A 27,285-nucleotide genomic window follows, 5' to 3' on the forward strand; every position below is an offset into this window, starting at 1 on the left:
CAACACTAAACACAAAACACGGTGGGATCGATTCACGGTCATGGGCCAACGGTGACGAATATCTGAACCGGTCACGGGCCTCCTCCCTCCCCTATAAAACACCGACGTTGGGAAGATGAAGGTGGCACGGTGCTGGCCACGCCGCTCCCCCTCGCATGCCGCGTCGGCCTACAAGGGACCTGGGCGACAGCAACACTCGCCCCGACATTCCGTGAAGGCGATTGGGCGGATGTTTGTGTGTGCGTAGGAAAGTGCGACGACCCCTCCACGGGCTCTTCCCACGCCGTCATGGCCGCCTCGGGGCCTTACCGCGACGACAAGATGGAGGCCGTTGCCGTGCGCCCCTATCCGCAGATCCAGCCGTCCCAGCATGCACCGCTCTCTTCCCAGAGCGCACCGGGCTCGCAGGGCGGGGCGGTGGCGGCCGTGGTGGCGGCCGTGGCGGCGGCGGCCCTCCCGCAGGGCGCGCCACCACTCGTCGCCCACACGTCCCACGGCGCTCTGCAGCAGCAGCAGCAGCCGCCGGTGTCGGCGACCGTGCTGGCCGGCGGCACGACCGGCGCTCCCGCCGGCCACGCGGCCGTGCACGCGGCACAGCAGCAGCACGCGGCGCAGCAGCAGCAGCAGCAGCAGCAGCAGCAGCGGCAGCACACGGCGTCGCCGGGCCTGGCCGCCGCCATTGGCCTGCCTCCCGGCGTGCACCTCCCGGCGTTCGGTGGCGGCGGCCACTCGCCCTCGCTGTGCGCCGCGGGGATGTCGCAGCTGTCCCAGCACCACGCGGCGGCTCACGCGGCCCCCCCGTCCGCCCCGTCTGTGCTCGCCTCGTCGTCGTCACCGGCGGCGGTGGCGGCGTCCTCGGCAGCGCTCGCGGCGCACCTGCCAGGGCACATCCAGGCCGTCTTCCCCGAGGCCATCGCCAAGGTGGGGGGAAGCTGCTATCCCGGCTGGGCCACCTCCGGTGCACCCCATCCGGTGCACCCCAGCCGGGGGGGTCCACTAGTGGACCCCAGTGGTGAACCCCACCGGTGGGCTCCGGCGATGGACGTCAGCAGTGGACCCCAGCCGGTGGACCCCCGCGTCCGACCCGGGGCGCGGTTCCTAAAGCCGGGATCCGCGCCTGAGCGATCGGTCGCCCGGCTTGGTTGCGTGCACCTGGATCCCGTCACTTGTGCGTGGACGTCTCCAGCAACCGCTTGCCAGTGGTTACGCAACCGGTTGCTCAGGATAGAGGCTTGGCTCCTGTGCGTGTGTTTGTGTGTGTTTGTGCGTGTTTGTGTGTGTTTGTGCGTGCGTATCTCTGTGTACGTGTGTGTGTGGGGAGCGATTTTGTAGCGGTTAGTGCGTTGGGCTGCAAAACTGGCGACCCGAGTTCGATTCCCGCTCATGGCCACCGCCAGTGATGATTTTCTTAATGGGTCCCGGGCTTCCCCTAGGTCGGGTCAGCTTTAAATGAGTACCTGGTGCGATGTGTAAACATCGCCACTGGGGAGACAAAGGTGGCCAGGTGTGGTGCTGGCCACCCCACACCCTCGTGTGCCGTGCTTGCCTTCATAGGTGCTAGTCGCCAACAGCATTTGCCCCAACAGTCTGTTACAGGCTTTACGGGGGATCTTTGTCTTTGTTTGTGTGTATGCACATGTCTCTGTGTGTACGTGTATCTCTGTGCTTGGCATCTGCTCGCGTTGTCAAAATGTCCACCTGCTTTCCCCCCCCCCCCCCGCAGTCGGGGAAGCTGCCCCTTCCAACGCGCCCCATCGCTCCGGCTCCTGCCGTTCCTCCAGGGCCCCCCGCGCACTCGGCTCCCTCTGCCAAGGGCCCCCCGCACGCTGGCGCCGGCCTTGAGACCGGGGGGGTGCCCCCCACCACCACCATCCCCGTCGCCACCATCAGCGGGCAGCAGGTGACGCTGCCGCTTGCTCGGTCGGGGTCGACGCGGCACCGTGCGTGCACGTGACCCCTCGAGGTTTCCGGGCGTGGGTCGGGGCCACGCAACCCCCTCGTGTTGTTGCGGCGGCGGCCTTCATGAGTGCTCGCTGAACAGCACTTGCCCGTTCAGTCCGTTCAAGGCTACACGGGGGGGATCTTTGTCTTTGGACCGTCGGTGTCGCGTGGACACAGACTGAAGCGTACGCTCGCCTGTGTGTGTGTGCGCTTGTGTCAATGTGGGGGAGCGTTAGTGCAGCGGTTAGCGCGCTGCGCTACGAACTCGGCCATCAGAGTTGGATTCCCGCTCTCGGCCACCAACACCGTCAGTGATGATTATCTGAACTGGTCCTCGGCCATCTCTTAGGTCGTATCGGCCTCAAATGAGTGCCTGGTGCAGTGTAAAAACATCGCCTCTCGGGAGACAAAGGTGGCTAGGCGTGGTGTTAGCCACCCAACCCCTGGTGTTGTCGAGCCGGCCTTCATAGGTGCTCGCTAACAGCACTTGCCCCAACAGTCTGTCAAGGCTACAAGAGGGATCTTTGTCTTTGTGTCAATGTCTATGCCTGTGTAAGTGTGTATGCATATGCAAGCTAGTGTACCATGCGTGAGCTTGTGTATGTGTGTGACAGTTTGTGCAGAGGAAACTTATTGAGGTTTATTACTGTGGCTCGCGCACCTTTCTATGGCTGCGTTGGGTAGCGCCGTCCAGGCCTCCCCAGAAAACCCTGGCTGATGGAGGAGGTTTCCGGCTGGAATGAGGAGGCTTGCTGCAGCCTACGCTCGGAGGTGCTGAGAGCGTGTGTGTGTGTGTGTGTTTACGACCGTGTGTCTGCGTGCTGGGGAGCGGTAGTGCAGTGGTTATCGCACTGCGCAATGAACCCAGCGATCCGAGTTTGATTCCCGCTCACGGCCAACACCAGTGATGATTATCTGAACCGGTCCTGGACCTCCCTAAGGTCGACTCGACCTTAAATTAATACCCGGTGCGGTGTGTAAACAACAAAGGCGTATGGTGCTGACCACCCACTCCCTCGTGTGCCGTGCCGGCCTTCATAGGTGCTCGCTAACAGCACTTGCCCCAACAGTCTAGTTGAGGCTGTACGGGTGATCTTCGCCTTTGTGTTTGTGTGTGTGCCCAGGGTCCGGGTGGCGTACCGCACCACCCCATTGTGGGAGCCGGGGTCCAGGCCGTGCAGATGTCAATCATCCGTAGCACGGTGCAGGGGGCGCCCTCCGTCTTCTCCCATCTACCCAGGGGTGCGCATATACACACACATACACACGCGTGCGTGCGTGTATGTGTGCGTGCGTGCATGTGTGCGCGTGCGTGCGTGCGTGCGTGCATGTGTGCGTGCGTGCGCGTGCGTGCGTGTGCGTGCGTGTGTGTGCGTGTGTGTGCGTGTTGTGTGCGTGTGTGTGCGTGTGTGCGTGCGTGCGTGTGTGTGTGCATGTGTGCGCGCGTGTGTGCGTGCGTGTGTGCGTGCGTGTGTGTGTGTGTGCGTGTGTGAGCAGAAGTGTAGCGTAACAAACCTGGCGACCCAGGTTCGATTCCCGCTCACTGCCAACACCAGTGATGATTATCTGAACTGGCTGTAGGCCTCCCCTAAGTCAACTCGGCCTCAAATTAGTATCTGGTGCGGTGTGTAAACATCGCCACTAAGGAGACAAAGGTGGCCGGGCGTGGTAATGGCTACCCACCCACCCCTTCGCGTGCCGTGCCAACCCCCATAGGTGCTCGCTAACAGCACTTGCCCCAACAGTCTGTTCAGGCTACATGGGCGATCTTGGTCGTTGTTTGTACGTGTGCGGTGATTTGTTAACTCTCGGCTGTGCTCGTTAACCGCGATGGCGCGCTGCGCTGTGGTGGTGGCAGGGGCCGCGGTGGCTGCTGCCATCTCCACTCCCAAAGGGGTGACCACAACGGTGCTGCGCAACCCCACGCCACCCATCATCCACCCCATACAGGTTCCGGCCCTCCACCAACACCACCACCAACACCACCAACACCACCACCACCAACACCACCAACACCACCACCACCAACACCACCACCAACACCACCACCACCAACACCACCAACACCACCACCACCAACACCACCACCAACACCACCACCAACACCACCAACACCACCACCACCAACACCAACACCACCAACACCAACACCACCACCAACACCAACACCACCACCAACACCACCACCAACACCACCACCAACACCACCAACACCACCACCACCACCACCAACACCACCAACACCACCACCAACACCACCACCACCAACACCACCACCAACACCACCACCACCAACACCACCACCAACACCACCACCAACACCACCACCACAAACACCACCACAAACACCACCAACACCACCACCAACACCACCACCAACACCACCACCACCAACACCACCACCACAAACACCACCAACACCACCACCACCACCAACACCACCACCAACACCACCACCAACACCACCACCACAAACACCACCAACACTACCACCGACGCTGCCGCCGACGTTACTACCGACACGATCGCCAACATCTGACACTAACACTACCCCTACCATTGTTCTTGGTGTTTATTCGTGTATGTGTGCCTATCTTATGTGTGTATCTTTCTTTGTCTCCCTGTGTGCGTCTGTATCTTATGTATATATCTGTCTGTTTCTCCATGTGGGTGTGTCAATGTATATTGTTGTGTGTGTGCACTGTATATTTGTTTGTGTATGTGTGTCCCTGTGCGTGTCTGTGTGTATGCCTGTGTCTGTGTCTCCTGCGTCTGTGTGTATATGTGTCTCAATGCTGTGTCTGTGTGATTATCTGTTTCTCTTTATTTGTTTGTGTATGTCTCTCCGTCTGTGTGTGTATATTTGTGTCTGTGTGCTTCTGTGCGTGTGTATATTTGTATCTGTGTCTCTGTATGTGTCTCTGTGTGTGTGTATAATTGTGTCTGTGTGTATATCTGTGTGTATATCTGTGTGTGTGTATAATTGTGTGTGTGTGTATAATTGTGTCTGTGTATATCTGTGTGTGTATATCTGTGCGTATATCTGTGTGTGTGTATAATTGTGTGTCTGTGTGTATAATTGTGTCTGTGTGTATATCTGTGTGTATATCTGTGTGTGTGTATAATTGTGTGTGTGTGTATAATTGTGTCTGTGTGTATATCTGTGTGTGTGTATATCTGTGCGTATATCTGTGTGTGTGTATAATTGTGTGTGTGTGTGTATAATTGTGTCTGTGTGTATATCTGTGTGTATATCTGTGCGTATATCTGTGTGTATATCTGTGCGTGCCTATCTCTGTGTGCGTCTATCTAAGTCTGTATCTCCGTCTCGCAGTCCCGCTTGGCGATGCCATCGTCAGGCGGCTCCTCCGGTCCGGGCCCGTCCATCGCCCCGGCTCCTCGTGCTCACTCTCCCTCTGTCTCCACGGCAACCGCATCGCATGGCAGCGTGGAGGCGAGCGCCCACGGGTAACAACAGCAGCAAACACAAAGGTCCCCCGTGTAGCCTGTGACAGGCTGTTGGGGCAAGTGCTGTTAGCGGGCACCTATGAAGGCCAGCATGGCACACGAGGGGGTAAGTGGCCAGCACCACGCCAGGCCGCCTTTGTCTCCTCGGTGGCGATATTGTTACACACCACACCAGGTCCTCATTTGAGGCTGAGTCGACCTAGGAGCGGCCCAGGACCGGTTCAGATCATCGTCACTGGTGTTGGTGGCCGTGAGCGGGAATCGAACTCGGGTCGCCAGTTTTGCAGCCCAACGCGCTAGCCGCTACAACATCGCTCCCCCCCCCCACACACACACGTACACAGATACGCACCAACAGCAGCGCCCTCACCATGGTAGTGCCATGACGGGGGTATGGCGTGCGTGTGCAGGCGTGTGGCGCCATGGTGGTAGTGCGGTTTTAGTGATAGGTGGCATTGGTGCGGTGATGGTTGTGCAGTGGCGGTGGTGTGGTGTGCGCGCGCAGACGTGCGGCGATGGTGGTGGTGTGGTATTAGTGATGGATGGTAGTGGCGGTGGTGCAGTGATGGTTGCGCGGTGGTGTGGTGATGGTGGTGCGGTGTTAGTGATGGTGGTGGAGGTGGTGCGGTGATGGTGGGCGGTGGTGCAGTGATGGTTGCGTGGTGGTGAGGTGATGGTGGTGCGGTGTTAGTGGAGGTGGTGCAGTGATAGTGGCGTGGTGATGTGGTGATGGTGGTGCGGTGTTGGTGATGGTGGTGGAGGTGGTGCAGTGATCGTGGCGTGGTGGTGGTGGTGGTGGTGTGCGTGACTAGGCGTGTGGTTCCGGGCGCGCCTCTCGGAGGGGTTGGGGCATCCGCTCGGCAGCACCAGCCCCCCACGGCGGAGCCCCCCCAGAGGTTCCCCCATGGCCCCCACTCCCACCCCACGGTGCAGCACAAGATCCAGCTGCAGACGCTGCAGCAGGTGCGACTGCACACACACTCAGCCTCACCACCACACCCTCACTCCCACCCTCACGACACACCACACACTCACACTCACCACACCATCACTCACACCATCACCCCCACTCACCACACCCACAAACACGCACCCCTCACTCGCACTGTCACTCACAAACAAGTAGCACCACTCACCCCCATTTTCACCACCAGCCAAAGACAAATATAGCCTTAACAGACCGTTGGAGCAAGTGCTGTTAGTGAGCACCTTTGAAGGCCGGAAAGGCACACGAGGGGGTGGGTGTCCAGGACCACGCCCGACCGCCTTTGTCTCCCCAGTGGCGATGTTTACACACCCTCACCAGGTATGCATTTCAGGCTGAGTCGACCTAGGGGAGGCCCAGGACCGGTTCAGATAATCGTCACTGGTGTTGGCCGTGAACGGGAATCAAGCCCGGGTTGCCGGGTTCATAGCGCAGCGCGCTAAACGCTTCACCACCGGTCCCCACAATCAGCCACACACACGCACCCCACTCGCACCCCACTCGCACCCCACTCGCACCCCACTCGCACCCCACACGCACCCCACTCGCACCCCACTCGCACCCCACACGCACCCCACTCGCACCCCACTCGCACCCCACTCGCACCCCACTCGCACCCCACTCGCACCCCACTCGTACCCCACTCGCACCCCACTCGCACCCCACTCGCACCCCACTCGTACCCCACTCGCACCCCACTCGCACCCCACACGCACCCCACTCGCACCCCACTCGCACCCCACTCGCACCCCACTCGTACCCCACTCGCACCCCACTCGCACCCCACTCGCACCCCACTCGCACCCCACTCGCACCCCACACGCACCCCACTCGCACCCCACACGCACCCCACTCGCACCCCACTCGCACCCCACTCGCACCCCACCCACACCACTCATACCACACTCACACCCCACTCACACCCCATACGCACCCCACTCACACCACACTCACACCCCACTCGCACCCCACTCACATCCCACTCGCACCTCACCCACGCCAATCTCACACCCCACCGACACCCCACACACACCACACTCACACCCCACACACACCCCACTCACACCCCACTCACACCCCACACACACCCCACTCACATCCCACTCGCACCCCACACGCACCCCACTCGTACCCCACTCGCACCCCACTCGCACTCCACTCGCACCCCACTCGCACCCCACTCGCACCCCACACGCACCCCACTCGCACCCCACTCGCACCCCACTCACACCACACTCACACCCCACTCACACCCCACTCACACCCCACACCCACCCCACTCGCACCCCACTCACACCCCACTCGCACCCCACTCGCACCCCACTCACACCACACTCACACCCCACACCCACCCCACTCGCACCCCACACGCACCCCACACCCACCCCACACCCACCCCACTCACACCCCACCGACACCCCACACACACCCCACTCACACCACACTCACACCCCACACCCACCAAACTCACACCCCACCGACACCCCACACACACCACACTCACACCCCACACACCCCACTAACACCCCACACGCACCCCACTCGCATCCCACTCGCACCCCACATGCACCCCACTCGCACCCCACTCGCACCCCACTCGCACCCCACTCGCACCCCACACGCACCCCACACGCACCCCACTCGCACCCCACTCGCACCCCACTCGCACCCCACTCGCACCCCACTCGCACCCCACTCACACCCCACTCACACCACACTCACACCCCACACCCACCCCACTCGCACCCCACTCGCACCCCACTCGCCACACTCACACCCCACACCCACTCCACTCGCACCCCACACGCACCCCACTCGCACCCCACTTGCACCCCACACGCACCCCACACGCACCCCGCTCGCACCCCACTCGCACCCCACACGCACCCCACTCGCACCCCACTCGCACCCCACCCACACCACTCACACCACACTCACACCCCACACGCACCCCACACGCACCCCACTCACACCACACTCACACCCCACTCGCACCGCACTCACATCCCACTCGCACCTCACCCACACCCCACACCCACCAAACTCACACCCCACCGACACCCCACACACACCACACTCACACCCCACACACACCCCACTCACACCCCACTCACACCCCACACACACCCCACTCACATCCCACTCACACCCCACACGCACCCCACACGCACCCCACTCGCACCCCACTCGCACCCCACTCGCACCCCACTCGCACCCCACTCGCACCCCACACGCACCCCACTCGCACCCCACTCGCACCACACTCGCACCCCACTCGCACCCCACTCGCACCCCACTCGCACCCCACTCACACCCCACACCCACCCCACTCGCACCCCACACGCACCCCACTCGCACCCCACTCGCACCCCACACGCACCCCACTCGCACCCCACACGCACCCCACTCGCACCCCACTCGCACCCCACACGCACCCCACTCGCACCCCAATCACACCCCACTCACACAACACTCGCACCACACTTGCACCTCACTCGCACCCCACTCGCACCCCACTCGCACCCCACTCGCACCCCACACGCACCCCACTCGCACCCCACTCGCAGCCTACTCGCACCCCACATGCACCCCACTCACACCCCACTCACACCACACTCACACCCCACACCCACCCCACTCGCACCCCACACGCACCCCACTCGCCACACTCACACCCCACACCCACCCCACTCGCACCCCACACGCACCCCACTCGCACCCCACTCGCACCCCACACACACCCCACTCGCACCCCACACGCACCCCACTCGCACCCCACTCGCACCCCACTCGCACCCCACTCACACCACACTCGCACCCCACTCACACCACACTCGCACCCCACTCGCACCCCACTCACACCACACTCACACCCCACACCCACCCCACTCGCACCCCACTCACACCCCACTCGCACCCCACTCACACCCCACTCACACCACACTCACACCCCACACCCACCCCACTCGCACCCCACACGCACCCCACTCGCCACAATCACACCCCACACCCACCCCACTCGCACCCCACACGCACCCCACTCGCACCCCACTCGCACCCCACACCCACCAAACTCACACCCCACCGACACCCCACACACACCACACTCACACCCCACACACACCCCACTCACACCCCACTCACACCCCACACACACCCCACTCACATCCCACTCACACCCCACACGCACCCCACACGCACCCCACTCGCACCCCACTCGCACCCCACTCGCACCCCACTCGCACCCCACTCGCACCCCACACGCACCCCACTCGCACCCCACTCGCACTCCACTCACACCCCACTCGCACCCCACTCGCACCACACTCGCACCCCACTCGCACCCCACTCGCACCCCACTCACACCCCACTCACACCCCACACCCACCCCACTCGCACCCCACACGCACCCCACTCGCACCCCACTCGCACCCCACACGCACCCCACTCGCACCCCACACGCACCCCACTCGCACCCCACTCGCACCCCACACGCACCCCACTCGCACCCCAATCACACCCCACTCACACAACACTCGCACCACACTTGCACCTCACTCGCACCCCACTCGCACCCCACTCGCACCCCACTCGCACCCCACACGCACCCCACTCGCACCCCACTCGCAGCCTACTCGCACCCCACATGCACCCCACTCACACCCCACTCACACCACACTCACACCCCACACCCACCCCACTCGCACCCCACACGCACCCCACTCGCCACACTCACACCCCACACCCACCCCACTCGCACCCCACACGCACCCCACTCGCACCCCACTCGCACCCCACACACACCCCACTCGCACCCCACACGCACCCCACTCGCACCCCACTCGCACCCCACTCGCACCCCACTCACACCACACTCGCACCCCACTCGCACCACACTCGCACCCCACTCGCACCCCACTCACACCACACTCACACCCCACACCCACCCCACTCGCACCCCACTCGCACCCCACTCGCACCCCACTCACACCCCACTCACACCACACTCACACCCCACACCCACCCCACTCGCACCCCACACGCACCCCACTCGCCACAATCACACCCCACACCCACCCCACTCGCACCCCACACGCACCCCACTCGCACCCCACTCGCACCCCACACACACCCCACTCGCACCCCACACGCACCCCACTCGCACCCCACACGCACCCCACACGCACCCCACTCGCACCCCAGTCACACCCCACTCGCACCACACTCGCACCACACTTGCACCTCACTCGCACCCCACTTGCACCCCACTCGCACCCCACTCGCACCCCACACGCACCCCACTCGCACCCCACTCGCAGCCTACTCGAACCCCACACGCACCCCACTCGCACCCCACTCGCACCCCACTCGCACCCCACACGCACTCCACTCACACCCCACTCGCACCCCACACACACCCCACACACACCCCACTCACACCCCACTCACCTGCCCTCTTGTTGCAGAAAGCCATCCTGGGCACTCCCATCCCCGTCACGGTGGCTCCCATCCAGGGCAGCGTGGCCACCGCCACTTCCTCCGTCTCCCAGAGTGAGTGGCACACCGGTACAGGGATAACACAAGACGGTGATGTCCTGTGTGTATATGTCGTGTGTATGACGCTGAGCCGCCGCACACACTATAGATGGAGGCAACTCGTTTATTAACACAACTCTAACCACTTGGGGTTGTCTCGCTAGGGGTGGCTATACTGTTCACTATGTGCGTGCGGGTTCCTGTCGCGAACGGGCCAGTCGGCACAAGCTGTCTGACCCACGATATTGAGCTACAACTTCCGACGGACGAGGAGCAAAGAGACGAAGAGACGCCGGACCCCGGGCTCATCCCCACAACGAACCCCGATCCCTGTCGGGGCTCCCCCTTTATACCCCAGGCCGCGGTCCCGCTCCGCCCCAGGCCACGCCCCCTGCTGTGACAAGGGAGGGGCTCCCGGCTCCAGGCCCCGCCCCCTGCTGTGTCAAGGGAGGGGCTCCCGGCCCCAGGCCACGCCCCCTGCTGTGACAAGGGAGGGGCTCCCGGCCCCCGGTCACGTGTCCCTGCTGTGTCAAGGGAGGGGCTCCCGACCCCAGGCCACGCCCCCTGCTGTGACAAGGAAGGGGCTCCCGGCCCCAGGCCACGCCCCCTGCTGTGACAAGGGAGGGGCTCCCGGCCCCCGGTCACGTGTCCCTGCTGTGTCAAGGGAGGGGCTCCCGGCCCCAGGCCACGCCCCCTGCTGTGTCAAGGGAGGGGCTCCCGGCCCCAGGCCACGCCCCCTACTGTGTCAAGGGAGGGGCTCCCGGCCCCCGGTCACGTGTCCCTCAAGCCTCCCAGGGAGGTTCCCGGCGCTCGGCAGCCCTCCTGGCTTAGTGGCTGGCGCTAACACCACGGTGACAACATTTGTGTCACTACACATATATACACGGGGACTTACGAACGAGTTAGGTTCCAGAGTTTTGTCCGTTTGTAAGTCGATTTATTTGTAAGTCCAGCTTTACTCCGGTCGATTCCAAACATGTTGTACGTTGTGTACACTAAACACGGGGAATAGCTGTAAAATTTGATTAAAATCTCCTGTAGATGTAGATGCCACCGGTTCTTAATGTTCTGCAGATGTAGATGCCACCACCGCCATCTATTGTGCGGCGGTTGAACTTACGGCTCTCGGTCCGAACAGGCAACTGGACATACGGACAGGTTTGTTCGTATCTCTGAAAGTTCTTAAGTCGAATGTTCGTAAGTAGAGGAGTCCCTGTTATAGCCTTTACGGAGTTGTTGGGGCGAGTGCTCCTAGCACCGATGTTGTCAGAAGATAGAATCTTTATTTAGACTGCGGGAGGAATCCGATGAGCTGTGAAGCTCTTTTAAGACGTCGTCCGGCACGGGCGGGTCAGCCGGCGGCACGGCAGGTGTTCGCCAAGATTTGGTGGAGAAGTGCAGCTGGAGACCCCGGCGAGGCTCCACCCACAGTCGGCTTCACTCGGGCGTCCGCTCCCCTACGCACGCACACAGTTACACCCCCCCCCCACCCTGCCCACCACCCCCCCACCTTCCTGCCACCCCCCATTATCTCGGTCCAAGCAAGAACATCAATTTGAAGGGACAGCGAACTTGGGCCCGTGTCGGTGACGCCAAGTCGAGTGCATTCACTTTTGGCACAAATCTGCTACCCAAAGCGCCATTAAATCGTTGAAGATAAAATAAGCAATTCTCTGCAGTTTATTTTTATTTAAGTATTTAAAAAAAAAACTATTTTTGTCTTATCAGGTAAGACCCACTGAGCGATAGAGCTCTTCCTCAGAAGTGACCACAAGTGAGAGCTTCATTAAGTGGCCAATCACGTGGACATGGAGAGCAGCCAAATGCTCTAAATGCACGCAGATTCTACATTTGGAGGAAAGACCCGGAGGACCCGGGGAGAAATCCACGTGACCATGGGGAGAACATGCAAACTCCCAATATACAGCAGCAGGCATCAGGGTGAGGATTGAGCCAACGACCTCCGGCATACCAGGCGAGGGAGTTAACATCTCCTAGCCACCGCAGCGCAAGGTGCGGCCGCGAGTGTATTACGACCTTCCATGGCGCTCATCTGCCCAGTAGCCTTTGGCCTCGCCGTTGTCGTGCTCGCGCGGTCGCTCCGCTGTGCGGTCCCAGCGTCGTGCCTGTGTAGCCGTGGCCGCAGCGACAGGCCGCACGCGGCGCCCGCTTTCCCAGACGCTGTGTCGCTGCGGCACAGAGAGGTGTCCCACCCACGCACCCCCAGGCGTTGCCCCCACCCTCAACCGATTCGAGTCTCGGTGAAATTCTCGCACGCCACGTTCGGCCGTTCTCTGCGAATCGACGGTGTGCGCCTCAACGTCGCGAGTGTGTGTACTTGTGTGGCCGAGTGCGATGATCTCGCTGTATGAATGTGTAATGTAGTAACTCCACGGGAGACGACTTCACGGGTAACACACTCTTTATTTTATCAAACTTGGTTACAGGTGACTAACACCTACTTTGTATCTCGGGTGACCAACACCCACTTCGCTACTTGGCGACTAACGCCCACTGAGTTACTCGGATGACCAACATCCACTTAGTACTCGGGTGACAAACACCCACTTAGCTACTTGGCGACTAACGCCCACTGAGTTACTCGGATGACCAACATCCACTTAGTACTCGGGTGACAAACACCCACTTAGCTACTTGGCGACTAACGCCCACTGAGCTACTCGGATGACCAACATCCTCTTAGCTACTTGGCGACTAACGCCACTGAGCTACTCGGATGACCAACATCCACTTAGTACTCGGGTGACAAACACCCACTTAGCTACTTGGCGACTAACGCCCACTGAGCTACTCGGATGACCAACATCCACTTAGCTACTCGGCGACTAACGCCACTGAGCTACTCGGATGACCAACATCCACTTAGCTACTCGGCGACTAACGCCACTGAGCTACTCGGCTTCACTAGGTCTTCAGCTCCGTCTTCGGGTCTTCAACTGGGTAACTCTCCCCGAGTGCTCTCGCGCGTCCCCCTTTATACCCCACCTGCGGACGTCGCTGCGAGCACCCACTTATTCGACCAATCGCCGGGTGCTGGCTACGATCCTCTTTTCCCACATCTCATCGTGCCTCACCACTCACTCCGCGCCGCCTCGTCATCTGTCACTCCCGGCGCGCGCGTCCACACCACGCCCACAACGCGTGCCCAACCCCGCACCCCGCGCCGCCCCGTGATCCATCACTGTCACAGTCGGCGCACGTCAATACCACCACTACAAATGCACGCGGTGCAGGTTATAGATTCACCGTTGTTTGCTATGCACGTGCCAGTCGACACCTCGCAAAAACCTGACGTCACATTTCAATAACAAATCAATTTCAACGGCCAACTCGGCCGCGTGTTGTCGCTGTCGTCTCTCCCCCACCGCCCCCCGTGCCCCCCTCACCCCCACCCCTCCTCCTCGTAGCCGTGCCGACGCACGCGGTGGCGAACGTGCCGGGACACGGCATCCACCCGCAGGCGGCTCCACCCCCGTCCATCCCCGTGGGTGAGTCCACCCCTCCACCCCTCCACCCCTCCACCCCTCCACGTGCGAGAGCTTGTGGCTCGTGAAGGACGCTGCTGCTGCTGCTGCTGGGCAGTTGGAAGCGGTCGCCCTCCAGCAACAGCGGAGGGCGGAGGAGCGACGCTCACCACAACAGGCGGGGCGCCAGGCAGCTAACAGAACCGCAGGGAGGTGGCAGTAGTGAGCACAGTTGGTGCATCTGCCAGTCATCTCGGTCACTTAATGCGCGGCACCTGGGTCTGTTCCGTGACCTCCCGCCAGTGAGCCTTCAACACTTCGCGTGGCCTATAAGTGCACCTAGCCTGGCACAAGCGTTGTGGGGATCGGTAGAGTTGTTAGCGCACTGCAATAGCAACGGGGCAATCCGAGTTGGATTCCCGCTCACAGCCAATAACGGCGGTGAATTTCTGAGTTGGTTCCTCGGCCTTCCCCAGGTGATCTCGGTCCAAATTGAGTACTGACGGCGCTCGTCCCCACAGTCCGTTTAGACTACACGGTGGTGGGGGGGGGGGTCTTTGTCTCTGTGTGCACTCCAGCCAAGGTGATCTGTGGGGTGTCTATGTCGCTGTGTGTCGCTGTGTGTCGCTGTGTGTCGCTGTGTGTCGCTGTGTGTCGCTGTGTGTCGCTGTGTGTCGCTGTGTCGCTGTGTGCACTCCAGCCAAGGTGATCTGTGGGGTGTCTATGTCGCTGTGTGTCGCTGTGTGTCGCTGTGTGTCGCTGTGTGTCGCTGTGTGCACTCCAGCCAAGGTGATCTGTGGGGTGTCTGTGTCGCTGTGTGTCGCTGTGTGTCGCTGTGTGTCACTGTGTGTCGCTGTGTGTCGCTGTGTGTCGCTGTGTGTCACTGTGTGTCGCTGTGTGCACTCCAGCCAAGGTGATCTGTGGGGTGTCTATGTCGCTGTGTGTCGCTGTGTGTCGCTGTGTGTCGCTGTGTGTCGCTGTGTGTCGCTGTGTGTCTCTGTGTGTCGCTGTGTGTCGCTGTGTGTCGCTGTGTGTCGCTGTGTGTCGCTGTGTGTCACTGTGTGTCGCTGTGTGTCACTGTGTGCTCTCCAGCCAAGGTGATCTGTGGGGTGTCTATGTCGCTGTGTGTCGCTGTGTGTCGCTGTGTGTCGCTGTGTGTCGCTGTGTGTCGCTGTATGTCACTGTGTGTCGCTGTGTGTCACTGTGTGTCGCTGTGTGCTCTCCAGCCAAGGTGATCTGTGGGGTGTCTATGTCACTGTGTGTCGCTGTGTGTCGCTGTGTGTCTCTGTGTGCACTCCAGCCAAGGTGATCTGTGGGGTGTCTGTGTCGCTGTGTGTCGCTGTGTGTCTCTGTGTGTCGCTGTGTGTCGCTGTGTGTCTCTGTGTGCTCTCCAGCCAAGGTGATCTGTGGGGTGTCTGTGTCACTGTGTGTCGCTGTGTGTCACTGTGTGTCGCTGTGTGTCACTGTGTGTCACTGTGTGTCGCTGTGTGTCACTGTGTGTCTCTGTGTGTCGCTGTGTGTCGCTGTGTGTCTCTGTGTGCTCTCCAGCCAAGGTGATCTGTGGGGTGTCTGTGTCGCTGTGTGTCGCTGTGTGTCGCTGTGTGTCACTGTGTGTCGCTGTGTGTCACTGTGTGTCGCTGTGTGTCACTGTGTGTCACTGTGTGTCTCTGTGTGTCGCTGTGTGTCGCTGTGTGTCTCTGTGTGCTCTCCAGCCAAGGTGATCTGTGGGGTGTCTGTGTCGCTGTGTGTCGCTGTGTGTCACTGTGTGTCGCTGTGTGTCACTGTGTGTCACTGTGTGTCGCTGTGTGTCACTGTGTGTCTCTGTGTGTCGCTGTGTGTCGCTGTGTGTCTCTGTGTGCTCTCCAGCCAAGGTGATCTGTGGGGTGTCTATGTCGCTGTGTGTCGCTGTGTGTCGCTGTGTGTCGCTGTGTGTCGCTGTGTGTCGCTGGGTGTCGCTGTGTGTCACTGTGTGTCGCTGTGTGCTCTCCAGCCAAGGTGATCTGTGGGGTGTCTGTGTCGCTGTGTGTCGCAGTGTGTCTCTGTGTGTCGCTGTGTGTCGCTGTGTGTCGCTGTGTGCTCTCCAGCCAAGGTGATCTGTGGGGTGTCTGTGTCGCTGTGTGTCGCTGTGTGTCACTGTGTGTCGCTGTGTGTCACTGTGTGTCACTGTGTGTCGCTGTGTGTCACTGTGTGTCGCTGAGTGTCACTGTGTGTCGCTGTGTGTCGCTGTGTGTCGCTGTGTGTCGCTGTGTGTCGCTGTGTGTCGCTGTGTGTCGCTGTGTGCTCTCCAGCCAAGGTGATCTGTGGGGTGTCTATGTTGCTGTGTGTCGCTGTGTGTCGCTGTGTGTCGCTTTGTGTCACTGTGTGTCGCTGTGTGTCGCTGTGTGTCGCTGTGTGTCGCTGTGTGTCGCTGTGTGTCTCTGTGTGCTCTCCAGCCAAGGTGATCTGTGGGGTGTCTATGTCGCTGTGTGTCGCTGTGTGTCGCTGTGTGTCGCTGTGTGTCGCTGTGTGTCGCTGTGTGTCACTGTGTGTCGCTGTGTGCTCTCCAGCCAAGGTGATTCCGCAGCAGCAGATCCCGAATCGGCACGACTACTCGGCGGAGCGGCCGCCCTCGTTCCTCGCCATCCCCGGCGCCCACCGCGCCTCCCCGAACCCCAATGCCGGCGCCGCCACGGCAACCACCGTCACCATGGAGACACGCACCCCCGACAATCGGTGAGAGGGAGGACCAACACGGCAACCATGGCAACCAACACCATCGTTACCACCGTCACCTTACCACCACGGCAACCGCTACCGCCATCGTTAACGCTATCACCGTACCAACACGGCAACCACCACCATCAATGCCTCCATCACTATACCAACACGGCAACCGCTATCACCATCATTTGCACTACTATCAACACCACCACTTTTATCACAACCACCTTCACCACCACAACCGCCTTCACATCTGCCACCATGGCAACCATCACAACATATGATTACATGGGGATTATTACGTGTGTGTTGTGGGGTGTGCGTGTGTGTGTGTGTACGTGTGTGTGTATGTGCGCACAGCCCCGTGCCCATCCAGCAGTACTACTATTACACCTCTCCGTACCCGGCGCTGGCGCCCAGCTACCAGCTCCAGCAACACCACTACACGCCCATCACCACCGCCGTCACCACCGTACGCCCGCTCACCGGTAAGGAGCGCCGACGCGTCGGGGGGACGGAGACAAAGGCGGGCGGGCAGGAGGGTGGAGGGCGCGAGGGTTGTCCCCTCGTGCGAGCGGTTGGCCAACACGGACCTCGCTGCCGGAACTTGCCCAAACATTCCGTTAAGGCTTCGCGTGCGTGCATGCACGTGCTTGCGTGCGCGTGTGTGCGTGTGTGCGTGCGCGCGTGCGCGCGTCTCTCTGTGTGCGCGTCTCTGTGTGCGCGTCTCTGTGTGTGCAGTTCAGAGTGGGGAGCGGTAGTGTAGCGGTTAACACACTGCACTATGAACTTGGCGACACGGGTTCTATTCCCGCTCACGGCCAACACCAGTGACGATTATCTGAACCGGTCCTGGGCCTCCCCTAGTTCGACTTGGCCTCAAATGGCACAGTGTGTAACAAACATCGCCACTGGGGAGAAGCCCCTGTGAAGCACCTTCACAGGGGCTTCTCACTTGCCCCAACAGTTTGTTGAGACTACACGGGGGATCTTTGTCTGTACAGCTCAGAGTGCGGCTGCTGCCATCGCCAGCATGGGTTCGGCTCCCCCTGTGCGCCTGCCCCCCCACCTGCTCATGCCCATGGAGTCTGCCCGCCACTTTGGGGGGCCCCTCCCCCCTGCGCCGACGGGAATGGGGGGCTCTCAGCCCCCCTCCAGCAGTGCCGACGGCAAGCCTACAGGTGCGCGCGTGCGTGTGTGTAGCTGTGTGCATGTGTGCAGCTGTGTGCGTGTGTGTGTGCAGCTGTGTGCGTGTGTGCAGCTGTGTGTGTGTGTGCGCACTTAGTCTGGCACAAGTGCAGTGGTGACGTCACTGCCACTAGGTGGCGAATGGGGGTTGTTCTGTGGATGCAGGTGTGTGTGTGCAGGTGTGCGGATTGTGTGCAGGTGTGTGTATTGTGTGTGTTTGTGTGTGTTTATTGGTTTGATAGTTGTGTGTGGTTGTGAAGTACCGTTGATGACTCTTGGACACCGTTGGTGAGGCACACGTATTTATTCCGTACAAGTAGTCACAACTGTGGGCATACAATACTAGAGGGGGTATCGGCCCCCTCACCCGGCTAGCTGGGAATACACTGCTAGCTATCTCTGACCTACCTCCTAGTCCTCCACTAACGGGCTAGGGGAGGCTGTCTGGCCCGACACTGGTAAGTCGGGCTACGGTACCCGGAGTCCCAGAGCACTAGCTCTGGTTCTCGGGACCACGCCGCTGGCTCGGTCCTGCGCGGCCCTGACAAGGGCGGCGTCCCAGGGGAGTCCAGGGCTCTAGCTAGACGATCTTCGGTCTTCACTGGTTTAGCTTTAACATTCTGCCCCGAGCCCTCTGAAACATCCCCCTTTATACTCAACCCCCCGCTGAGGGGTGGGGCCCCGGGCTGCCTGGTGCGGACGTCGTTGAGAGCACCCCCCCCCCCGTGCACTCACGTAGCCCCGCCCACTGTGTTTGTTTCCCATAAGCTGCCATGCATAACGGCTCTCTCTCTAACACCCCTACAGTTGTACGTCAAGGTGTGGTGGTTGTGCGTGGTTGTGTGCGGTTGTGTCTGTAGTGGTTGTGTCTCTGTGTGTGGTTGTGCGTGGTTGTGTCTTGTGGTGTGGTGGTTGTGTGTGGTGGTTGTGTGTGGATGTGTGCGGTTGTGTCTTGTGGTGTGGTTGTGCGTGGTGGTTGTGTGCGGTTGTGTCTGTAGTGGTGTGGTTGTGCGTGGTGGCCATGCGTGGTGGTTGTGTCTTGTGGTTGTGCGTGGTGGTTGTGTGCAGTTGTGTCTCTAGTGGTGTACTTGTGTCTGGTTGTGTCTTGTGATGTGGTGTGTGGTGGTTGTATGTGGATGTGTGCGGTTGTGTCTTGTGCGTGGTGGTTGTGCGTGGTGGTTGTGCGTGGTTGTGTCTCTAGTGATGTGGTTGTGCATGGTTGTTGTGCGTGGTTGTTGTGCGTGGTGGTTGTGCGTGGTGGTTGTGCGTGGTGGTTGTGTGTGGTGGTTGTGCGTGGTTGTGTCTCTAGTGGTGTGGTTGTGTGTGGTGGTTGTGCGTTGTGGTTGTGCGTGGTTGTTGTGCGTGGTGGTTGTGCGTGGTTGTTGTGCGTGGTGGTTGTGCGTGGTGGTTGTGCGTGGTTGTTGTGCGTGGTGGTTGTGCGAGGTGGTTGTGTGGTGGTTGTGCGTGGTGGTTGTGCGTGGTTGTTGTGCGTGGTTGTTGTGCGTGGTGGTTGTGCGTGGTGGTTGTGTGTGGTGGTTGTGTGTGGTTGTGTCTCTAGTGGTGTGGTTGTGCGTGGTGGTTGTGCGTGGTGGTTGTGTCTAGTGGTGTGGTTGTGCGTGGTGGTTTTGTGTGGTTGTTGTGCGTGGTGGTTGTGCGTGGTGATTGTGCGTGGTTGTTGTGCGTGGTGGTTGTGCGTGGTTGTGTCTCTAGTGGTGTGGTTGTGTGTGGTGGTTTTGTGTGGTGGTTTTGTGTGGTTGTTGTGCGTGGTGGTTGTTGTGTGGTGGTTGTGCGTGGTTGTTGTGCGTGGTGGTTGTGTTGTTGTTTCTCTAGTGGTGTGGTGCGTGGTTGTTGTGGTGTCTAGGAGTGGTGGTGGTTGTGCATGGTTGTTGTGTGTGGTGGTTGTGTTGTTGTTTCTCTAGTGGTGTGGTTGTGCGTGGTGGTTGTGCGTGATGGTTTTGTGTGGTGGTTTTGTGTGGTGGTTTTGTGTGGTTGTTGTGCGTGGTGTTTGTTGTGTGGTGGTTGTGCGTGGTTGTTGTGCGTGGTGGTTGTGTTGTTGTTTCTCTAGTGGTGTGTTTGTGCATGGTTCTTGTGGTGTCTAGGAGTGGTGGTGGTTGTGCGTGGTTGTTGTGCGTGGTGGTTGTGTTGTTGTTTCTCTAGTGGTGTGGTTGTGCGTGGTGGTTGTGCTTGATGGTTTTGTGTGGTGGTTTTGTGTGGTGGTTTTGTGTGGTGGTTTTGTGTGGTTGTTGTGCGTGGTGGTTGTTGTGTGGTGGTTGTGCATGGTTGTTGTGTGTGGTGGTTGTGTGTTGTTGTTTCTCTAGTGGTGTGGTTGTGCGTGGTTGTTGTGGTGTCTAGGAGTGGTGGTGGCCGACGGTTCGGGCTCCGTGTTCTCGAGCTCCCAGGCCAGCGGTGGCGCCGCCACTCCGGGCCCCGGGGGCCCCGGGGGCTCCCAGCCTCAGGCCTCGTCCCCCCGGCCCAGCATCCTACGGCGCAAGCCGCCCAACGAAGGGTGAGCGGAGTGGGTGAGCGGTGTGGGTGAGCGGTGTGGGTGAGCGGTGTGGGTGAGCGGTGTGGGTGAGCGGTGAGTGTGGGTGACAGGTGAGGGGGTGAGCAGTGTGTTTGAAGTGCATTGTGTTTGTCTCGAATGATGTATGTATGCATGTGTTGCGTGTGCTCTCTCTCCGTGCCATGTGTACTATGCGTGTAATCTCTGTGTACTATGTCATGTGTACTCTGCGTGTGCGCTGCGCCGTGTGTACTCTGCGCCGTGTGTACTCTGCGTGTACTCTGCGCGCACTCTGCATGCACTCTGCGTGTACTCTGCGTGTACTCTGCGTGTACCGTGCGTGTACTCTGCGTGTACTCTGCGTGTACTCTGTGTGTACTGTACGTGTACTCTGTGTACTCTGCGTGTACTGTGCGTGCACTCTGTGTACTCTGTGTACTCTGCGTGTACTCTGTGTACTCTGCGTGTACTCTGTGTGTACTGTGCGTGTACTCTGCGTGTACTCTGTGTACTCTGCATGTACTCTGTGTGTACTGTGCATGTACTCTGCGTGTACTCTGTGTACTGTGCGTGTACTCTGTGTGTACTCTGCGTGTACTCTGCGTGTACTCTGCGTGTACTCTGTGTACTCTGCGTGTACTCTGTGTACTCTGCGTGTACTCTGCGTGTACTCTGCGTGTACTCTGCGTGTACTCTGTGTACTCTGCGTGTACTCTGCGTGTACTCTGTGTACTCTGCGTGTACTCTGCGTACTACTGTGTGTACTCTGCGTGTACTCTGCGTGTACTCTGCGTGTACTCTGTGTACTCTGCGTGTACTCTGCGTGTACTCTGTGTACTCTGCGTGTACTCTGCGTGTACTCTGTGTACTCTGCGTGTACTCTGTGTACTCTGCGTGTACTCTGCGTGTACTCTGTGTACTCTGCGTGTACTCTGTGTACTCTGCGTGTACTCTGCGTGTACTCTGCGTGTACTCTGAGTGTACTCTGTGTACTCTGCGTGTACTCTGTGTGTACTGTGCGTGTACTGTGCGTGTACTCTGCGTGTACTCTGCGTACTCTGCGTGTACTCTGTGTGTACTGTGCGTGTACTCTGTGTGTACTGTGCGTGTACTGTGCGTGTACTGTGCGTGTACTCTGAGTGTACTCTGTGTACTCTGCGTGTACTCTGTGTGTACTGTGCGTGTACTCTGCGTGTACTCTGTGTACTCTGCGTGTACTCTGTGTGTACTGTGCGTGTACTCTGCGTGTACTCTGTGTACTCTGCGTGTACTCTGTGTGTACTGTGCGTGTACTGTGCGTGTACTCTGTGTACTCTGCGTGTACTCTGTGTGTACTGTGCGTGTACTCTGCGTGTACTCTGTGTACTCTGCGTGTACTGTGCGTGTACTGTGCGTGTACTCTGCGTGTACTCTGTGTACTGTGCGTGTACTCTGCGTGTACTCTGCGTGTACTCTGTGTTTACTGTGCGTGTACTCTGTGTGTACTGTGCGTGTACTCTGAGTGTACTCTGTGTACTCTGCGTGTACTCTGCGTGTACTCTGCGTGTACTCTGTGTTTACTGTGCGTGTACTGCGTGTACTCTGTGTGTACTGTGCGTGTACTCTGCGTGTACTCTGCGTACTCTGCGTGTACTCTGTGTGTACTGTGCGTGTACTCTGTGTGTACTGTGCGTGTACTGTGCGTGTACTGTGCGTGTACTCTGAGTGTACTCTGTGTACTCTGCGTGTACTCTGTGTGTACTGTGCGTGTACTCTGCGTGTACTCTGTGTACTCTGCGTGTACTCTGCGTGTACTGTGCGTGTACTGTGCGTGTACTCTGCGTGTACTCTGTGTACTCTGCGTGTACTCTGTGTGTACTGTGCGTGTACTGTGCGTGTACTCTGTGTACTCTGCGTGTACTCTGTGTGTACTGTGCGTGTACTCTGCGTGTACTCTGTGTACTCTGCGTGTACTGTGCGTGTACTGTGCGTGTACTCTGCGTGTACTCTGTGTACTGTGCGTGTACTCTGCGTGTACTCTGCGTGTACTCTGTGTTTACTGTGCGTGTACTGCGTGTACTCTGTGTGTACTGTGCGTGTACTCTGAGTGTACTCTGTGTACTCTGCGTGTACTCTGTGTGTACTGTGCGTGTACTCTGCGTGTACTCTGTGTGTACTGTGCGTGCACTCTGCGTGTACTCTGTGTGTACTGTGCGTGTACTCTGCGTGTACTCTGTGTGTACTGTGCGTGCACTCTGCGTGTACTCTGCGTGTACTCTGTGTGTACTGTGCGTGTACTCTGTGTGTACTGTGCGTGTACTCTGCGTGTACTGTGCGTGTACTGTGCGTGTACTCTGTACTCTGCGTGTACTCTGTGTACTCTGTGTGTACTGTGCGTGTACTCTGTGTACTCTGCGTGTACTCTGTGTACTCTGCGTGTACTCTGCGTGTACTCTGTGTACTCTGCGTGTACTCTGTGTGTACTCTGTGTACTCTGCGTGTACTCTGTGTGTACTGTGCGTGTACTCTGCGTGTACTCTGTGTACTCTGCGTGTACTGTGTGTGTACTGTGCGTGCACTCTGCATGCAGCTCCGGCGTGCGCAAGGCGTTGCTGCCCTCGTCCGTGGAGGCGGCGCACAGCCCCCGCGGCAGCGGCTCACCACGCCCACTCGGGTACGGCCTCTCACCTCGCTCACCTCGCTCACCCCGCTCACCTCACTCACCCCGCTCACCTCACTCACCCCGCTCACCTCGCTCACCCCGCTCACCTCACTCACCCCGCTCACCTCACTCACCCCGCTCACCTCGCTCACCCCGCTCACCTCACTCACCCCGCTCACCTCACTCACCCCGCTCACCTCACTCACCCCGCTCACCTCACTCACCCCGCTCACCTCGCTCACCACGCTCACCTCGCTCACCCCGCTCACCTCACTCACCCCGCTCACCTCGCTCACCCCGCTCACCTCACTCACCCCGCTCACCTCACTCACCCCGCTCACCTCACTCACCCCGCTCACCTCACTCACCCCGCTCACCTCACTCACCCCGCTCACCTCACTCACCCCGCTCACCTCACTCACCCCGCTCACCTCACTCACCCCGCTCACCTCGCTCACCACGCTCACCCCGCTCACCTCGCTCACCCCGCTCACCTCGCTCACCCCGCTCACCCCGCTCACCTCGCTCACCTCGCTCACCTCGCTCACCCCGCTCACCTCACTCACCTCGCTCACCTCGCTCACCCCGCTCACCTCGCTCACCTCGCTCACCCCGCTCACCTCACTCACCTCGCTCACCTCGCTCACCCCGCTCACCTCGCTCACCTCGCTCACCTCGCTCACCCCGCTCACCCCGCTCACCTCGCTCACCTCGCTCACCTCGCTCACCCCGCTCACCTCACTCACCTCGCTCACCTCGCTCACCTCGCTCACCTCGCTCACCTCGCTCACCCCGCTCACCTCACTCACCTCGCTCACCTCGCTCACCCCGCTCACCTCGCTCACCTCGCTCACCTCGCTCACCCCGCTCACCTCACTCACCTCGCTCACCCCGCTCACCTCGCTCACCTCGCTCACCTCGCTCACCTCGCTCACCTCGCTCACCCCGCTCACCTCGCTCACCTCGCTCACCTCGCTCACCCCGCTCACCTCGCTCACCTCGCTCACCTCGCTCACCCCGCTCACCTCGCTCACCTCGCTCACCTCGCTCACCCCGCTCACCTCGCTCACCTCGCTCACCTCGCTCACCCCGCTCACCTCGCTCACCCCGCTCACCTCGCTCACCCCGCTCACCTCGCTCACCCCGCTCACCTCGCTCACCTCGCTCACCTCGCTCACCCCGCTCACCTCGCTCACCCCGCTCACCTCGCTCACCTCGCTCACCCCGCTCACCTCGCTCACCTCGCTCACCTCACTCACCTCGCTCACCCCGCTCACCTCACTCACCTCGCTCACCCCGCTCACCTCGCTCACCTCGCTCACCTCGCTCACCTTGTCCACCTCATTCCCCGCTCACCTCGCTCACCTCGCTCACCTCGCTCACCTTGTCCACCTCATTCCCCGCTCACCTCGCTCACCCCGCTCACCCCGCTCACCTCGCTCACCCCGCTCACCTCGCTCACCCCGCTCACCACGCTCCCCACTCACCTCGCTCCCCACTCACCTCGTCCACCTCATTCCCCACTCACCCCGCTCACCTCGCTCACCCCGCTCACCCCGCTCACCTCGCTCACCCCGCTCACCTCGCTCACCCCGCTCACCTCGCTCCCCACTCACCTCGCTCCCCACTCACCTCGTCCACCTCATTCCCCACTCACCCCGCTCACCTCGCTCACCCCGCTCACCTCGCTCACCCCGCTCACCACGCTCACCTCGCTCCCCACTCACCTCGTCCACCTCATTCCCCACTCACCTCGCTCACCTCGCTCACCTCGTCCACCTCATTCCCCACTCACCCCGCTCACCTCGCTCACCCCGCTCACCTCGCTCACCCCGCTCACCACGCTCACCTCGCTCCCCACTCACCTCGTCCACCTCATTCCCCACTCACCTCGCTCACCTCGCTCACCTCGTCCACCTCATTCCCCACTCACCCCGCTCACCTCGCTCACCCCGCTCACCTCGCTCCCCACTCACCTCGCTCCCCACTCACCTCGTCCACCTCATTCCCCACTCACCCCGCTCACCTCGCTCACCCCGCTCACCTCGCTCACCCCGCTCACCACGCTCACCTCGCTCCCCACTCACCTCGTCCACCTCATTCCCCACTCACCCCGCTCACCTCGCTCACCTCGCTCACCCCGCTCACCACGCTCACCTCGCTCCCCACTCACCTCGTCCACCTCATTCCCCACTCACCTCGCTCACCTCGCTCACCTCGTCCACCTCATTCCCCACTCACCCCGCTCACCTCGCTCACCTCACTCACCTCGCTCACCTCGCTCACCCCGCTCACCACGCTCACCTCGCTCCCCACTCACCTCGTCCACCTCATTCCCCACTCACCCCGCTCACCTCGCTCACCCCGCTCACCTCGCTCACCCCGCTCACCTCGTCCACCTCATTCCCCACTCACCCCGCTCACCTCGCTCACCTCGCTCACCCCGCTCACCTCACTCACCTCGCTCACCTCGCTCACCTCACTCACCCCGCTCACCTCGCTCACCACGCTCACCCCGCTCACCTCGCTCACCTCGCTCACCTCGCTCACCTCACTCACCTCGCTCACCTCACTCACCTCGCTCACCCCGCTCACCACGCTCACCTCGCTCCCCACTCACCTCGTCCACCTCATTCCCCGCTCACCCCGCTCACCTCGTCCACCTCATTCCCCACTCACCTCGCTCACCTCACTCACCTCGCTCACCACGCTCACCTCACTCACCTCGCTCACCTCACTCACCTCGCTCACCTCGCTCACCTCGCTCACCTCGCTCACCTCACTCACCTCGCTCACCTCACTCACCCCGCTCACCTCGCTCACCACGCTCACCTCGCTCACCTCGCTCACCTCGCTCACCTCACTCACCTCACTCACCTCGCTCACCTCACTCACCCCGCTCACCTCGCTCACCCCGCTCACCCCGCTCACCCCGCTCACCTCGCTCACCTCGCTCACCTCGCTCACCCCGCTCACCCCGCTCACCCCGCTCACCTCGCTCACCACGCTCACCCCGCTCACCTCGCTCACCCCGCTCACCCCGCTCACCCCGCTCACCTCGCTCACCTCGCTCACCTCGCTCACCCCGCTCACCCCGCTCACCTCGCTCACCCCGCTCACCTCGCTCACCCCGCTCACCCCGCTCACCTCGCTCGCCACGCTCGCCCCGCTCGCCTCGCTCGCCTCGCTCCCCACTCACCTCGTCCACCTCATTCCTCGCTCACCTCGCTCACCAAGCTGACATCTCGACCCTTGTTTGTGTGACATTTCACTCCTTTGGAACTCAAAGCGCCTTGCGATCCATCTCCCCAGTGACGCTGTCCCTGTGCAGCAGCGGGTGGCTCAGCAGCAGCAGCAGCAGGAGCCGCCTGCCAATAGGGGGGAGGGGGGCGGTGAGCGTGCTGTGCGTCGTCACAATGGAAGTCGTTTGAGGCGGCGCAATTTGAAATTTTGTTTTTAAATACAGAAAACTCTCCCACGTTAATAATGGTGAGGACGGCTGCGGATAATCCAACATCGTGGATAATCCAACATTGCGGATAAGCCAACAAATGTCACCATTTTCTGGGGATCTCTATGCCAAAAACTAGCGGTTGACCGATCTATGATGCGCGAGTTCGGTGAAAATATTTTCCTGCCCTCACGCAGAAGACTCGGCCCACAAAGTGGATGACAGCAGAGCCACGCCAATCAACATCAATTAAACTCCGCCCACTGTTGTAAAGATAAGCAACTACTGTACTGTAGAGGAGATCACGTAGATTTCACATTAAGCGGCGCAACATATTTGTTTGGTTGAAGCACCGTGTGACTTGTAATGAACATTTACAAGAATGTG

The 27,285-nt window shown here is 60.4% G+C and overlaps 1 protein-coding gene across 1 annotated transcript in view; it reads left to right on the forward strand.

Moving 5' to 3' along the window:
* SAP130 (Sin3A associated protein 130) overlaps positions 1-27,285 on the forward strand; it is a 68,580-nt gene that overhangs the window by 28,770 nt on the left and 12,525 nt on the right. The window contains 13 exon segments of the mRNA XM_078880249.1: positions 248-921; positions 1,724-1,900; positions 3,066-3,183; positions 3,800-3,891; positions 5,276-5,409; positions 6,222-6,372; positions 10,861-10,945; positions 14,359-14,439; positions 16,962-17,127; positions 17,476-17,603; positions 18,120-18,296; positions 20,656-20,809; positions 23,376-23,459. Coding sequence (XP_078736375.1) covers positions 248-921; positions 1,724-1,900; positions 3,066-3,183; positions 3,800-3,891; positions 5,276-5,409; positions 6,222-6,372; positions 10,861-10,945; positions 14,359-14,439; positions 16,962-17,127; positions 17,476-17,603; positions 18,120-18,296; positions 20,656-20,809; positions 23,376-23,459 — 2,221 coding nt within the window.

This window comes from Lampetra fluviatilis, chromosome 56 (assembly GCF_964198595.1).
Source record: "Lampetra fluviatilis chromosome 56, kcLamFluv1.1, whole genome shotgun sequence".
Taxonomy (NCBI): Eukaryota; Metazoa; Chordata; class Hyperoartia; order Petromyzontiformes; family Petromyzontidae; genus Lampetra; species Lampetra fluviatilis.